The sequence below is a fragment of the Gymnoscopelus microlampas genome (assembly GCF_963454915.1).
Source record: "Gymnoscopelus microlampas genome assembly, chromosome: 2".
Lineage (NCBI taxonomy): Eukaryota > Metazoa > Chordata > Actinopteri > Myctophiformes > Myctophidae > Gymnoscopelus > Gymnoscopelus microlampas.
In genome coordinates, this window is record NC_139939.1 from 22,767,515 (window position 1) to 22,783,546 (window position 16,032).

Sequence of the window (16,032 nt, forward strand, 5' to 3'; positions counted from 1 at the left end):
ACACACACACACACACACACACACACACACACACACACACACACACACACACACACACACACACACACACACACACACACACACACACACACACAGACACACACACACACACACACACACACACACACACACACACACACACACACACACACACACACTGTATAGTATAAACCTGTATGTTTATATTTACAATGAGTATTTACAAGGACGGTTATAGAAAGCAAAAGTTATAAAAAAAAAAAATACTCCAGGCATAGTATGTTAAATACATATGCAGATACAGGTCTCCAAAAATAATATTTTTTTGCAGTCAACATTGTGGTGCTATGACCCGCCACTTGAGGGAGCCCATATAACAATAATAACAACAACAACTGTCTGTCCTCTTGCCTTGCAATGGACTCCAGCGCCCCCTAACGCTTTTCATGGTAAGTACCTTAGCACTGTCCCTCTCTCCCTGTCTCTCTTGTCTCTCTACACCAGTGGTTCTCAACCTGTGGCTCGGGACCACCAGGGGGTCCCCACATGATTTTGGAGGGGTCCCCAGGTGACAGTGAAGTGACAATTGAAGACCTTTTTATTACCTAAAAAAAAATATATATATATATATATATATTACTGCATCAAAAGTAATCAACAAACTATACTATAAAAACTGATCAAACATTGGCCAAATTGTCAAATAATATAAGAAAGGGACAAAAAAAAATTAAATAGCTGATCTACGAGCTTGTTGATTTGCTATTTTCATAATATTTATCTGTGGAACCGAGTCAAACTAAATGTAGTAATGCCTCAGCTCCAACATTGCTCCTGCAAGTGCAATTCAAATATGATTGTTTGGGGGGCCACAGCCTGAAAAGGTTGAGAACCACTGCTCTACACTACAGTATGTCTGTCTGTGTGATTCTCTCTTTCCACTCCTCCTCCCTATCTAATGCCTCACAGTCCTGTCTGTCCTTCCTCCGCGTCAGCTGTCCTTGTCCACATGCTATACATGTCCAACAGCCTACATCTTGTCTATTTCTATCTGTCCTTCAGTCTCTGGTGCTCATGCTCAACACGCGCGCGTGCACGCACGCGTGCACGCACGCACGCACGCACGCACGCACGCACGCACGCACGCACGCACGCACGCACGCACGCACACACACACACACACACACACACACACACACACACACACACACACACACACACACACACACACACACACACACACACACACAGCCAAAACAGAAATAATCTTGGCTGTGACATTAAAAGTGTTGTGCTGTGACACTGTTTTTTAATTCTGGATAATACTACCCCAGTTTGGGCTCTCTCTGGCTGAGGAATGACTCATGAGCAAGGCAGGTGGGTTGGGATTATAGATTTGTCCTTGTTACAAGGATATTAGAGGAACTTCCCTGCTGCTTTGAACGGAGATCAAGCCAGCCAATAAGACAGCATTTCACCGGAGTGATCAAAACAGGTGGCCGTCAACACAGGTACTGGGTTGACCTCTGACACCGAGCCAGTGTTCTATAAGGGAAGTGAACGTGAGTCAAGCAGAACAGCAGACGCTGTCGTTTCACTAGGTGCTTTTTATTCATACAAAACAGGAACTATTACAAATTATCCATATATCTCTTATCATTGCTGTCGGGTAGAAACCTTGTTTCTCCATATTACAACATTATATGTTGTTTTTTTCTTTCCGGTAAAGTAATGCCCTACTTCGTCACACACTACAGTGTCACAGAAAAGTAGCAAGATTAGCCGATCTACAAATCGTCATGCATTGTGAGCTTGTAGATCTGCTATTTTGCTATTTTAGATTTTGTTTTAAGTGACAGTGAAAGTGGTTAAGTGTGTCTGTGGGTTTTATGAATATTAAACCAATGAAAAGTATACATATTACATACAAGGTTTCCATCCGACAGTGATGTTATGATAAAATTCTGAATAAAGTGTTTTTTTCTTCATTTACATGGTATAGTTAGATTCACTGTATAAGTGCTAGGATTCAGAGAGATGTTTCAGCATCGTTGTAGCTGTTTTCAACCCTTCCTCCATGCAGTATTTATTATGAATATTAAGGAAAGATGACATTTATCAAACAAAACAGTAACCACACTCAAACAGTAAGACAAGAGCGGCCATAGGTTTTTAAATACAGAAGAAATCATATATTTATTTTTACACTGAGAAAATAAATGATGTACATGTTGGCAGAGCACACATTCACCTTCACTTTATGGACATTTTCATTCATCATTTTTGCCTTTATATTACATTTTGGTCTAATAATCATTAAAGAAAACAACAAAAGCTTATCATATTTACAAAATGAGAATGGAAATCAGAAACCAGAAAAATCAGACCCCTTCCCCAACAACCTTAATTCCATGTAGACCACACACAAAGACATGCTGAATAAAAGTATAATCAATGTGACTTCAAAGAAGGCCCAATGCAGTTACTCCTGGAGTGTTGTATGTAGGCTACTACTGATTCATGTTGTAATTGAACATAGACAATACTTAGTAACAAATTATTATTATTATTATTTAAAAAATAAAACATTTCTCTTTCTGTGAACGTGCAATCTACTTTCCTCAGTTCTCTTTCGTAGACTACATCAAAACTTTGGTGGATACCCACAGACAGGCTGAAAACACAAATCAAAGGGCACATAGTTTATTCCAGTCTTTGATTATTATAGACAGGCTTCAAACTCCTGATTCTTTGCTAACATACAGAGGCAGAGCCGGATGCAGTCTGTCATAGCTAATTTGGCTCTCTATGTCCAGCACGCACAGCATCTCCACTGTCTGCTCCTCCACAAACAATCCTACGTGCGCCTCACCTCTCTCTTCTCTCTCTCGATCACCCCTTCCGCTCAGGTTCCCCATGTCGTCCTTTGCCATCTTGGTCTCCTCCACCTCCTCATCCTCCCCACAGCACAAGGCCACCTCGTTCTCGTAGCAGAAGGCGCTGGGAGAGTGGGGGGCCAGAAGGTTGCGCGTCCTCCGTGGGCCGAACGGTGACGGTGACCGTGAGAAGGTAGCGGTGGAAGATGAGGACTGGCTCCCTCGGCCAGACATGTGGCTCAGCTCCCTGGCGCTGCTGTGAGGTGTGGACTGCACCTCGTATGTCTTGTGGAAGCGGGAATAGTCCACATGGTAGCGGTCGCCCTTCTCAAAGATCAAGGGTTCAAAGCGATGGCCCCATAAGACCTCTCTGGCCAGGTAGGAGGTGCGTGCCTGAGTGGTCATGGCCGTGGCCTCCACCATCCCCTCCAGGATCACTATGATCTCAAAGTCCTCTTTCTGCAGGTCGGCGCGGCTCAGTCCGTACAAAGGGCTGTTCTCGTTGATCTCGTGGACGACCACCAGCGGCATCACCAGAAACAGACGATCCAGCCCATCATCATAGCCCACGTCAATGTCCGTCTGCTCCAACGGGAGGTACTCGCCCTCTCTCGTCACGTGCGGCCGAATGAACTGCGCACGCACGTGGGCCTCGACGATGTGGCTCTTGCGCATGTTCCCGAGCCGCCACATGAGGCACAGCTTGCCGTCACGCATTGCGATCACGGCGTGGTGCGAGAACAGCAGCGTCTGCGCCCGCTTCTTGGGCCGCACCATCTTGGCCATGATGGTGCCGATCATGAAGGAGTCAATGATGCAACCCACGATGGACTGAACCACCACGGTCACCACAGCGACCGGGCATTCCTCCGTCACACAGCGGAAGCCATATCCAATGGTGGTCTGGGTCTCTATGGAGAAGAGGAATGCTCCCAGCAAGCCCTGGACGTGAAGGATGCACGGGCGCCAGTCTTCTCCTCTTCCCTCCTGGACGTCCACGGGCTCCTCTCCAGCCGCAGGGCCAAGGAAGGCAAAGTCCCCGTGGGCCAGGGCCACCCCCCAGAACACCAGCCCGAACAGCAGCCATGACAGAAGGAACGCGGCGGTAAAGAGCAGCAGCATGTAACGCCAACGGATGTCCACGCAGGTGGTGAATATGTCGGCCAGGTAGCGCCGCGGCTTGTCCTCCATGTTGTTGAACACCACGTTGCACTGGCCGTTCTTCCTCACAAAGCGGCTGCGAAGGCGACTCTGTCCCAGATCCAAACCTAAGTGGCACGACGGGGACGTGCGGCGGGTGTGAATGACGGGTTCATTGTTCACTCTCAAGGATAATACCCCTGCTCCTTCCTCGGTGCCTTGACACTCTCCTCCTCCTCCTTCTCCTCCTCCCCCTCCTCCTTCACCACCTGCCCGGAGCCCCGTCAGTGAGTGCTGCATCAGAGGACCGTGGCCGTTGTGAAGGCCCAGGGTGGAGATCTTTAGGGCATCTTCATCTGTAGATACAATGCTGTATCTGGTAAAGAAATGAATGAATAAATAAAACAGGTGAGAAAAAGTGTAAGGAAATCCTTCACATGCACTAGTATTTTGTTAATCACATGCCTAATACTTCGCGTCACGCGTGGCAAAAATAGTCGATCTACAAGCTCTGCTATTTAAAAAAAATATATATACAATGACATGCCGAAATAGGGACGCCAGGTTGAAAGTGGTTAAATAAGATAATTTCCAGAATAAAAGTGGTTGTTGTGCCGTGCTCGGGTGGCAACGCGGAGGCTGGGGGTTTGAATCCACCGTGGTGCATCCGGGTTTGTTGAGCGTCTATACAACCACAATTGTCCCGTGTTTCGGGGAGTGAAGCCGGGCAGGAGGGTGATAATTGTTACTGCATGTACTCCTACGGGCTGCGGCGGCATTTGTTAGCAGGGAGTGTTGGGCGGTAGGAGTAGGACGGAGGCCCCAAGTCCTCCCGGTGGGGGCTCCTCACTGGCAGGTGCGTCAGTAGGATACAACAGCAATGACAATACAGAAATGTATGTGACTGGGAAGGACATAATTGGCATAACGACTACATTGGGGATAAAAAAGTGGATAAAAAGCACAAACAAAAAAAGTTGTTGTTGTGACTCTCATCTGTACCTGTTGAGTTGCACTGCTTCCATGGTGCTGCTGATTATCAGGCTGTGTCTGCAAGGGCAGTAATGCAGGTTGGGGCGGGCAGTTCCAACCATTAAAATAGAGGAGGCAAGCAATGAGGCAGTATGTGCTCAGGTCTGTCTCACAGGAGGTACCAGCTCTGGGCCCTGATGATGCATCTTCTGAGAATAAAACAGCAACATCAACAACGTTACTTGCTAAATTCATTCCCTGTTCAAAAGCAATTCCTGATGACGATCACATAGGATCGAAACATTGACCAGCAGCAATAAAAAATAAATGGAGATGAGAACCAGCATGCAGACTATTTTCATTTTGACTGTTGATATAGTTTTTTCTCCAGCACCTGGATTAAAGATTGGATGTGCATGCACCTTCTGCTTTGTTCAAATGTAATCTCCACCAGGCAAATACAGGGTTATGGGAGCATGTTCGGGTCCCCGGGGAGGGGAAATTACTTTTACTACAACATCCAGCTGATGGCTACTCAGATGGCTCTGATGAGTGCATGGTGGGAACTGTTTGGGGTTAAGTGTCTTGTTCAGGGACACTTGAACATGTGGGCTGGGGTTGAACTGGTGATCTTCTGATTCCTAGACCGCCTCTCTACCCACTCAGCTACAGCCACCACCCCTTAAACAAGGCTAATTCCTGGATGTGTGCCACAAAACCATCACCAGTATTGGAAATCCCTAACTGTAGATTATGGCCATATCCTGTGCATAAAGCTGCCACGACATTTATGTGTAATGAAAGCCTATTGATTGGGTCCCCACTACCAGTTAGCCTTAGGGACCTGCATGCCATGGGGCTGGAAAACCAGACGGGCATTGGAGGGGGAAAAGGTCAAAATGAAGAGATGAATGAAGTGGTAATGTACAATCAATCTGCTGTTTGGCCGGACGACAGTAAGCTGGCAGACAGGAGGACCGAAAAGCATCAGGTTGCATAACAGGCAGGAATCACATGCAAGTCAACATTTCAGTTTAGGTTTCAGTTGTGGGTAGAAAAAGATTACCTTCACTGACGTAAGGTATTTGAGGATTATCTGATGTCCACATTTTAAGAACCCTAGTGTCCCTATTCTGGTGCGAACATCCAGCGAATATAGCAGATCTTAACAGACTCACAATGTGTTGCGTTGTGACGGATTGTGAGCTTGTAAATATTTTCGGCGAAGAGATCTGGTCAAGAGGTAAATACCAGCCGACCTAGAGCCCTGGGGCACCCCGGTCAACTAATATAGGGTTTAAGTGGTTAAAAGATAGTGTTTTGGCCCGGGCAGCTGGCGTAGCGGTCCGGGCATCTAGGCTCAATGTAGCCTGACAGCGTGTCGTGGGTTCGAGTCCCGATCCCGAAAGCCTCCCCATCGCCCTCTCCCCATTTCGCAGAAAAATGAGCAAAAAAGCAACCCCATGCATACATTCACACACACACACACACACACACACACACACACACACACACACACACACACACACACACACACACACACACACACACACACACACACACACACACACACACACACACACACCCATAGATATTCGGATGGTATTTGGGGTCACGTGGCACGCACTGCTGATGACCCTTCCATACTGTACTTCTTCCATATACTGTATATCCAGGACAGATGTTGTAACTTGGCATCTAAATGACGAGATTAAAATGCATAACCAATCAAATAGTCACAAGATGACAGGATTATATAAGCTTGGTAACATTCGCAGCTTGGCAAATGACATCTACTCTATGTGACATCATCAACTTATCTTAAAGGGCGCTTAAAGGACCATATACCGGTGTGACTGTGACTCATGGTATACTTAACATTACTGCAGACCCCTAGTCTTTGTAGCCAGAGGATCATAGTTCCGCCTACTGATATGACTGGTGACATTTAAATGTTGTTATGTGGAAAAAATAAATAAAAATAAAATAACAGCATCACATAACTAATGCAGACTTTAGGGCTTTCTTCATATAGGACATTATTAGAATTGGTTTTCAAAGCCGTGACAGCAGCAGGTTTGTCACCAAGCCCATTCATTACATTTAGATTTACCCAGACAAATCAGTAGGCGGAGATCTCTGATCGTCTGGCTGTGCGAGACTACTGCCGGACAATTCCCGAAGCAGATCAGAGTTTGTTCATTTTTTTAGGAGGTCAAATAAACTTACAGAGACTTGAAAATTGGATCAAGGACCCCCAAATGAATATATTGGCCGTGGACCCCCATCTGAAAATATTTTGTGCCAGGTTAAAATGTTAAAAATATTCAAAATTGTTCACATTTTCACAGATCTACAAGCTCATGTGAGTTTTCTATTTTCAAATAGAGATAAAGAGTTAAAGTAGTTGATTTTGATGCTATTAACACATTTTACTGGGGACCCCCTGGAACCCCCTCAAGGATAGCTGGGGTCCTTAATGGAATCCATAATGGGATAGAGGATTAATAGGTTGTCAGGCAATGATGTTATCACTGTTGGGAATTCTGTACATCATTAACCACATGAACCCTAACGTCCCTATTCTGGGGGCGAACATTCAGCAAAAATAGCAGATCTACAAGCCCACAATGCGATGCATTGTGAGCATTGTGAGCTCTTCAACGAAGACATTTGGTGTAGAGGGGAAAAAAGGAGCGGACAATTAAAGATCCCTGAGGGACCCCAGTCAACCAAGTACAGTAATACATAAACTGCACATTTAGATTAATAAACAAAATACTTTTTTTTGCAAGCAAAACTTGTAAAAACTCTTTAAGGTTCGGACTGAATTACCTCTAAGCATGTATTTTCAGTGTAGTATAAATATCTCTCTGTACTGTAGGTCTTCAAGGCCCAATACATCAATGCAGTGACTGGCCCCTGTAGAATCACATGCTATTCTCATTTTTGTGCCTCTGCCGGCGACAGCCGTGGCTGGAGGCATTACGTTTTCCGATTGTCTGTCCATGCGTCTGTACGCCGCCCCAACCTCGTGAACGCAATGTTGTAGGAATGCCTGGAGGATATCTCATGACTTTTGGCACAAACATCCACTTGGACTCAAGGATGAACTGATCAGAAGTATGTGTTCAAAGGTCAAAGGTCAAGTTTACTGTGACCTCACAAAACATGTTTTTGGCCATAACTCAAGAAATTATGTTACTAATTATTTAACATATTTTCACCCAAATGTCTAATCGGATAAAATGATCAAATTAATGGTATGTTGGTCAAAGACCAAGGTCACAGGGAACTCACATCCATCCCATTCTCATGAACACAACATCTCAGGAACGCAAGAATTACATTACATCCGTGTTTCTATTACCACCGCGCTCTGACCACTTTAGTGTGTTGTCCCAATAAACTGTTCAACAAATCTAAGAGAGGAGGGTCGCACTCAGAAATACTTTTGTAAAAACCTTTGTTTGTTCCAAGCCTCAAGATGACACAGACGTTTCAGGTATCCGGCCGTCATCAGTGTGTGACAGTGTACTTTTATTTCTGAGTGTGACCCTCCTCACTTAGATTTTTCAAAATATACACATAACACCCTTCTGGACGGACGTAAGCTGCATCTGGTTGGTGGAGCCATATGGCCATGATGCGGTATTTGTAGTTTCCATTGTGATTATAGTGTTGTTTTTAGTTTGTTTCACTCTGACATCAAATGATTGCACTGTTATTCAATCACTGTCAATATTTCACACCTAAACCTATCATTTACATGTATTTTGGGGATCTAAATAGTTTGTTTATGTGACATTAGATGGGGCAAAGAAAATACAAAAAGAAAGAAAACAAGAAAATCAATTGAATGATACATGTTTATTGGGCTAGATCAAGGTGGTTTGAGTTCTTGTAGAGTATTTTTTTTAAATGGCAGAACCTCCTATTCCCTGCTGACATGAAGCATTACTCCCTGTGGGAGAGCTGTGGTAATTAATGGTTAAAGGTAGTTATTAGCGTCTCCATAGGAACCTCTCTCCCCTTTCTTCAGAGATTCTTCTCTGTGTTGAGTGAACACATGGTCAGAGGATTGTTATGTGATACTAGGGCTGGGCAGCTAACCCAAAATATATCAAAACCTATATTTAGAACCGATAAACAACTTAATCTTGCTCTTGTAGGTTCATCGAATAATCCAGAAGCAGGGTTTCTTAATATAATGTTTTAAAAAGTTTGTATACGTATATCAACGAAACGACACAAAAAAATACGAATAGATTTTTTTATAATCAACTAAATGTATTAGTCTGATTAACCACCGTATTATACTTCATTGTACAATGATGGCGTATGAGCTTGTAGATCAGCTATTTTCACTATATATATATATATTCCCCCACCCTAATAATTGTTCACTAATAATAATCAATTATAATAATCGAGGCAAAAGTTTGAAATAATCGTGATATTGATTTGAAGTCGTATCGCCCAGCCCAATGTGATGCTATTGTGATTTCACTTGAATGGCCCACAGATCACCACAATTCACACGTGGCCCGGTGAACATACACAGGTGTACACACATGCAAATGTATGCAGGTACAAATATTGGATGCACCTGCACGTGTGAACACACGCATGCACACACACACACACACACACACACACACACACACACACACACACACACACCACACACACACACACACACACACACACACACACACACACACACACCACACACACACACACACACACACACACACACACACACACACACACACACCACACACACACACACACACACACACACACACACACACACACACACACACACACACACACACACACACACACACACACACACACACACACACACACACACACACACACGAATAGTGTTCGAAGTTCGAATACAGCACATGTACTGTATTGGCTAATGTTGTTCTTTATTTGTTTTGGCACTTTCTACTAATGCACTCCACAGTCTGTCCAACGCAAGAGGAGTGCACATAACTAATAATAAGGTTCGAGAACGTCACTGTCAGTTTGACGTATACGTTTTATTCAACAGCGTCAGAGGAGCCAAATCAATGTACAGTACACATACACCACAGTATAATCCCATTGTATGGGAATTGTCATAAATGTGTGTTTGTGTCTGCCAAGGATTGGAGGCCTATGTCAAAACATGAGATTACAATTCACTTAATCTCCTAATACAAACACTACAAACAACAACATGAAAGGTACACATTAAAATCATCAGTGTTAATGCAACTCTCAGTTACAGTTGGATTGGATGAATTAACACTGAGGATTTTACAGTGTAGATGGCCGTCAATGTACGATCCCGGTTTAAGACCCTATAAGACCTTAATCTGTGATCTGATGATCTTGAAAAGGAGGGAAATAAAGAAGGATTGAAAGAAGGAGGGAGAGAAGGTTGGAAGGGATGAAGAGGGAGGGAAGTTACAAGTGGAAGGAATGAAGAAAGAAAGAAAGGAAAATTGAAAGAAATGAGAGCGACTCAGCATACAAGAACTGCAACCGCTTCTCAAGGAGAAGTAGAAGAAACAAGCGCATGTGGATGAAACGATTATGACACCACAGGATGACACTGCAATATATGCATGGTCATTAATAAGTATAAGGAGATGTCTTGAACACGTTTTTTCTGTTCCATAAGTGCCTTTTGCCAAGAGTTTGTATTGTAAACAGAATTCCTTTTTTACCACTTAAACCCTAAACACTATTAGACTGCACCTCACCCCCTAGCACTCCTCTCTCTTTTTATCCCTGCTTAAGATAGATGCTTGTTTACATTGCAGATATTTCTTGGTCACTTGTTCTCATGTTTTTGTTACTTACTGTATACTTGTTTTATTGACCACAAATGTTAAAATTGTTATTTAGATAGCATGTTGTTTAGACACATTGTTTACCTGGTATCCTAGTTTATTTGAAGCACTACATTGTTTTCTCTGCACTCTACTTATGTGACCATTTACCTTATTGTTTATTGTAGTGTTCATGCTTACTTTATTCCGATCTCGCACTTGTAAGTCGCTTTGGATAAAGGTGTCTGCTACTGCAAAAGCCTAAATTGTACTACAGAACATGCAGGGGTCCCACTTTTTAATCTACACCAAATGTCTTCGCTGAACATAGGTGAGCTTGTAGATCTGCTATTTTCTGCAATTGTTTTCATATTTTCGTCGAATGTGAGCCTATATGATGTGTCCAGAATAGGGACGCTAGGGTTCATGTGGCATCACTCTGTTTTGGTTCTTGTGCAGAATGGGACAATAGGCCATCATCTGTGGATGAATCAGCTCATGTAGGCTATATGTTCATGCAATATGTTGTGTAATATTTCCGCTTCCTTCATCATATACACCTCCAGAAGAGACTAAATTCAAGTTAACATTTTGTGCAGGAACAAGTAACCTGTCGCTCGCCAAAAATAACTGCTTTGCGACACGGCCGTATGATGACGTAATAAATCAGGCTTAAGGTGAAATCAGCTATTAGACTATGGACAGCACACAGCTGGAGGGACAAGAGGGAGAAGATTGAGTACTGCAAAACATCTGCCCATCTTACTAGACCTCCCTGCAGACATGCAAGTATTTACTGTGTTGCCTGTGAGAAAATATCTTTTAAAAACATTTTGTTGTGGAATTTTGAGCACATTTTCTGAAATGGTAAAGCACATGGTTTGCCCCAAAGAATGAAAATGAATGAACATTCTACTTTATTCTAATTATATTCTACTACCAAGCCACCTCATTGGGCTGGGGCCATGGGGGGTTATCCGGTTCTGACATCAGCCTAAAGGATATCCTATTTGTTTGACATTATTTTGGTTTGTTAATTATTTTCACCCTCACATTATTTACAGCTGAGCCTGAGTTGCTTGGGGTTGTTATTCTGGTAGACCACCCACAGACATGGAGTATGATGACATAATGGTGTCAACATCTAAAGGTTGTGAGTTTGCCCAGAAGGAGATAATTGTTGCACTGGCATGGATGGAAACCAATCACATTAGATAAAATAAATAAATCAAGATCTTCATCATTGAGGTGTTGGGTGACAATGAACACTCAAATAACGTTCTTAAGAAACAGTGATGGAATAAGTACTTAGATTATTTACTTAAGTACCACAATGTAGAAATTAGTAGCCTATAATAAGGAAGTAAAATGCAAATTTCTCAATCATACTGTTGAATTGTAATTAGTCTAGTATTACCTTAATGTATTCATCACTTTATTGTTGCAGCTTGTAAAAGTGGGGCTGATTAAACTTTATGCTGTGGGTAGACTAACCTATAATCAGTTAAAGTATGTTTTGTAATAATAACCACAACTGCAAAGTAACTAGCAATTAAGCTGTCAAATAATTGTAGTGGCGTTAAAAGTAGCAACATTTGCCTCATGATGTTGACTAGAAGTATAAAGTAGCCTATCAAAAAAACTACTGAAATAAAGTAAAAGTACCTTGAAATTGTACTTAAGTACAGTACTTGAGTAAATGTGCTTAGTTACTTTTCCACCACTGTAATGAATAACAGGGGGAAAAAAGTATTGCCTATAGATTTAACTCACTTACCTTTTGTTTAGAGGCTACTTGAAAAATAATGCTGACATCATCCTAAAAATATATGAATCCTTGTTTGTGAGCTTTCCTGCATATGTTTACAAGGCAAAAATTGATTTAATGAAACTGCACCCCAGTTGCACTTTCAGAAATATTGATAGCTGTCCGTTCTTCATGTCTTTTTGCACCATAGTCCTTAATCATAGAACACTTCTCCGTTCAGCTATGCACGAACTTCACTCTCCCTCAGACACCATTGCACTGTGTGCATCTCTTCTCCATGTCCCTGACAGTGTGTGGGTGAGAGAGAGAGAGAGAGAGAGAGAGAGAGAGAGAGAGAGAGAGAGAGAGAGAGAGAGAGAGAGAGAGAGAGAGAGAGAGAGAGAGAGAGAGAGAGAGAGAGAGAAGGCGGGAGGAAGGGAATGGATGAGGCCGCTTGTCACTCTGATTATGTTTCTATTTATATATATGCTATTGTGTCCCCGAGAGTGTAGGTGTGCAGCATATCATTTGGACTATGTACTCCATGTAGCCTATTGCCATTCATGATGTAAGGGCAGTTATGTTATTTATTTGCTATATACTGTATATTGCTCTTTGTTATAAATCGGTTGTCTCAAGCATCTTCATGTCAGTCAACATGGATGCCCAAACTGATGTGCATTTGGCTGCGGGCCACCCATTTGAAAAGATTTTGTGCCAGGGACCCCCTTAAGAGAAGATTTGTCAACATTTTTGAATAGCTGAAAAATAAAATATTGCTTTGGCAAGGACCCCCAGGGGTCCTTGAGGGGCTTCCAGGGGGTCCCCAACAAATTGAGGATCCAGATTAACAACTTTAACCCTATTTTATACTTTGGCAAAAAATAGCAGATCTAAGAGCTCACAACGCATCACATTGTAGATCTGCTATTTTGGAAACATTTTGAAAAAAATGTGAACATTTTTGAATAATTTTGTAATTCTTTTAACAACACAAATCTTCTCTCATAAGGGTCCCTGGCGCATCATCCTTTCAGCCAAATACATATACATTGAGATGAAAATGTTTGACATCCAAAGTCTTACATAACTGGATTAAAGAATGAGAAAAATGCAATGAATGAACAATACAGGTCTCTGGAGGACAGTAGCTAGCACACTGGAGGGAATGAAAAGCTTGTTATAACCACGATGAACCGCTCTGACATATTCAGATAGGTGGAAGAGAGTGGGATAATTACCATGACCTCTGTAGCTTCCAATAATTCACTGCTTGTTCCTTTTCCCTGCTAGACTGTCACTGGTACTTAGACTCCAGCACCGCCACTCTGCTAACAACAACCACAGCAAAAGAAAAGTGGCAGGTCTATGTCATGAAAAGCATTAGGTCTAAGCTGTTTGCATCAAATTACATTTTCTTTTGGTTTTGTTGTTATTTTGTGGACAAGTTGCACAGACCAATGTAGCCTATAGTTATGTCAGATGTGTCTTATTGGATTTGATGAAAGGCTCAAGTAAATTCTTACCAAGTGGCTTAGTATCATCCATTTCTCTTAGTATATAGATAGTCATCGTCCTCAATCGTCCCCAAGCCTTCCCATGCATGCTGTGGTGACAGATGAAGTCAGATTTATTTTATGTGAGACTTGTATTTTGTCTAACAGACCACGGATTATGCAACACAGTGATCCGTCATCACTTACTGCACTCAGTCACCATGGGCTTTGACTTATACTAGGCCTATGTTATATATCAGGAGGACATTTAAAAGGGTATTACACTTTTAAATACTTGTGCAAAAATAAACTTAACACAATAAAATGTAAAGTATCAGAAAAATAATAATAGTAATCAGAAACAGGGATGTGTGTTTTAAATTAGTCTAGCGTGATTAACATGGAGTTGAATGGACTTATATACCAAGCAATATTTTGACCAAGCAGCTTAACTGTCTGGGGTGCACACAAAAGCCTAAAGTTAAAAAATAAAGTTAAAATTACCCCAGAAGTGTTTTAAAGTGAAATATCCCTGTAAGTAATATGGACTGTACATAAAATGGAGTCTCTAATGCCTAATGTATCCTCTGTTGTACGATGATGTCATGCACAAATGTAGATCAGCTATTTTCGGTCTACGAGAAAGTATAGATCGGGTTTAACAGTGGCAGTGGTGTCACACTGAGATGATCTGTGCAGACCTACAGCTCTAATGGTCTAGTTCAGGGATTCTCAACCAGTGGGGAATCCGTGAGGATATTGCAAGTGGGCCCCCAAATAATTGGCAAAACTCTAAGATATTAATGCTAATATAACATAAATATAAAAATGTATGTAAACGGAAAAAAAAGCCATGGTATTTATTTTCTTTAAAACCTTGTAAAAACACAATCGATTGATAGAGCATTAAAATAAACATTTCCTAAAAATGCACGCGGCTGCACCCATCTGACCACTTAACACAGCAACCGAATGGTTGCCGCTGTCGTGTGGTCGGATCAAGTGGGCCCTGATCCAGAAAATGTTGAGAACCACTTGTCTAGTAGTTAGTATACCCTTCCCGCAGCAATTCTTAGCAGGGTAATAGCTCCTGTCTGTGTCTGTCTTTCTGTCTGTGAGCAAAATCACGTGATGACGGGCGGCCGGGGCGGGAAATTAGGTGGGAACTTCTGGGAAGGATCAGTAGGATGCCCCGAAGAGATGAGCAACTTTTGGATCAAAGAGGTCAAAGGTCGAGGTCAAACTGACATAATCGGTCATACCAAAACCACTCACGCTTGGCATAATGGATCCATCAAAGTCTGTTAGTCAGTCATATGTCACGCAATGTGTGAACGGCAGTGTGACTAAGTGCATTTACATGAGTAGGCTACTGTAAGCTACTTAAGTACATTTCCAGAGTATCAGTACTTTACTTTTTTGGATACTTATAACTTTCACACCACTATTTCAAATATAGTGAAAATCGCCGCTGTGATGCAACGCATTTTGAGCTTGTAGATCTGTTATTTTCACTATTATTGAAAAACCTATTCTCCCTTTCAATGCAGCAATGCATTGATATTAAAAATATCTACTTGTACTTTTGAATACTTAAGTATTTTTTAAGAGTAAGTAGTCCGTACTTTAATTCAAGTACAAATTTGACTTTCACTTGTGGTTGAGTAATATTTGACCAGGAGTATCTTTACTTTGACAAGTACTGTTGTTGAGTACTTTGTCCACCGCTGGCCATGTGTGAACCAAAAATGTCAGCTCAGGGTAAGCATCACTCCATGGTTTCTCATTTATTTGAGAGGTTATTGGCAATTAGATACAACTCTATAGTTTCTATGGAAACCAGTTTTTGTGTTTCCTATTTTGTCCCTCTCCCTTACTCTCCCTTACTCTCTCTCTCATGCACACACGCATGCACGCACGCACGCACGCACGCACGCACGCACGCACGCACGCACGCACGCACGCACGCACGCACGCACGCACGCACGCAC

General features: G+C 42.4%; 1 protein-coding gene across 1 annotated transcript; it reads right to left on the reverse strand.

Annotated features, from left to right (window-relative positions):
• Positions 1-2,219: 2,219 nt before the first annotated feature.
• On the reverse strand, positions 2,220-12,779 carry LOC311058808 (ATP-sensitive inward rectifier potassium channel 12-like). Its single transcript, XM_084076319.1, has 3 exons — positions 12,576-12,779; positions 4,998-5,176; positions 2,220-4,371 (listed from the first exon to the last, which is right to left on the reverse strand). The coding sequence occupies exons 2-3, from the start codon at positions 5,087-5,089 to the stop codon at positions 2,715-2,717; spliced, it is 1,749 nt and encodes a 582-aa protein (XP_083932445.1). The 5' UTR covers positions 5,090-5,176; positions 12,576-12,779; the 3' UTR covers positions 2,220-2,714.
• Positions 12,780-16,032: the final 3,253 nt, after the last annotated feature.

Coding starts and splice junctions, on each gene's coding strand:
- LOC311058808 (XM_084076319.1), bottom strand. CDS start 5,089: ATGGTTGGAACTGCCCGCCCCAACCTGCATTACTGCCCTTGCAGACAC. Junction 4,372..4,997: donor GAAGCAGTGCAACTCAACAG/GTACAGATGAGA, acceptor TTTCTTTACCAG/ATACAGCATTGTATCTACAG.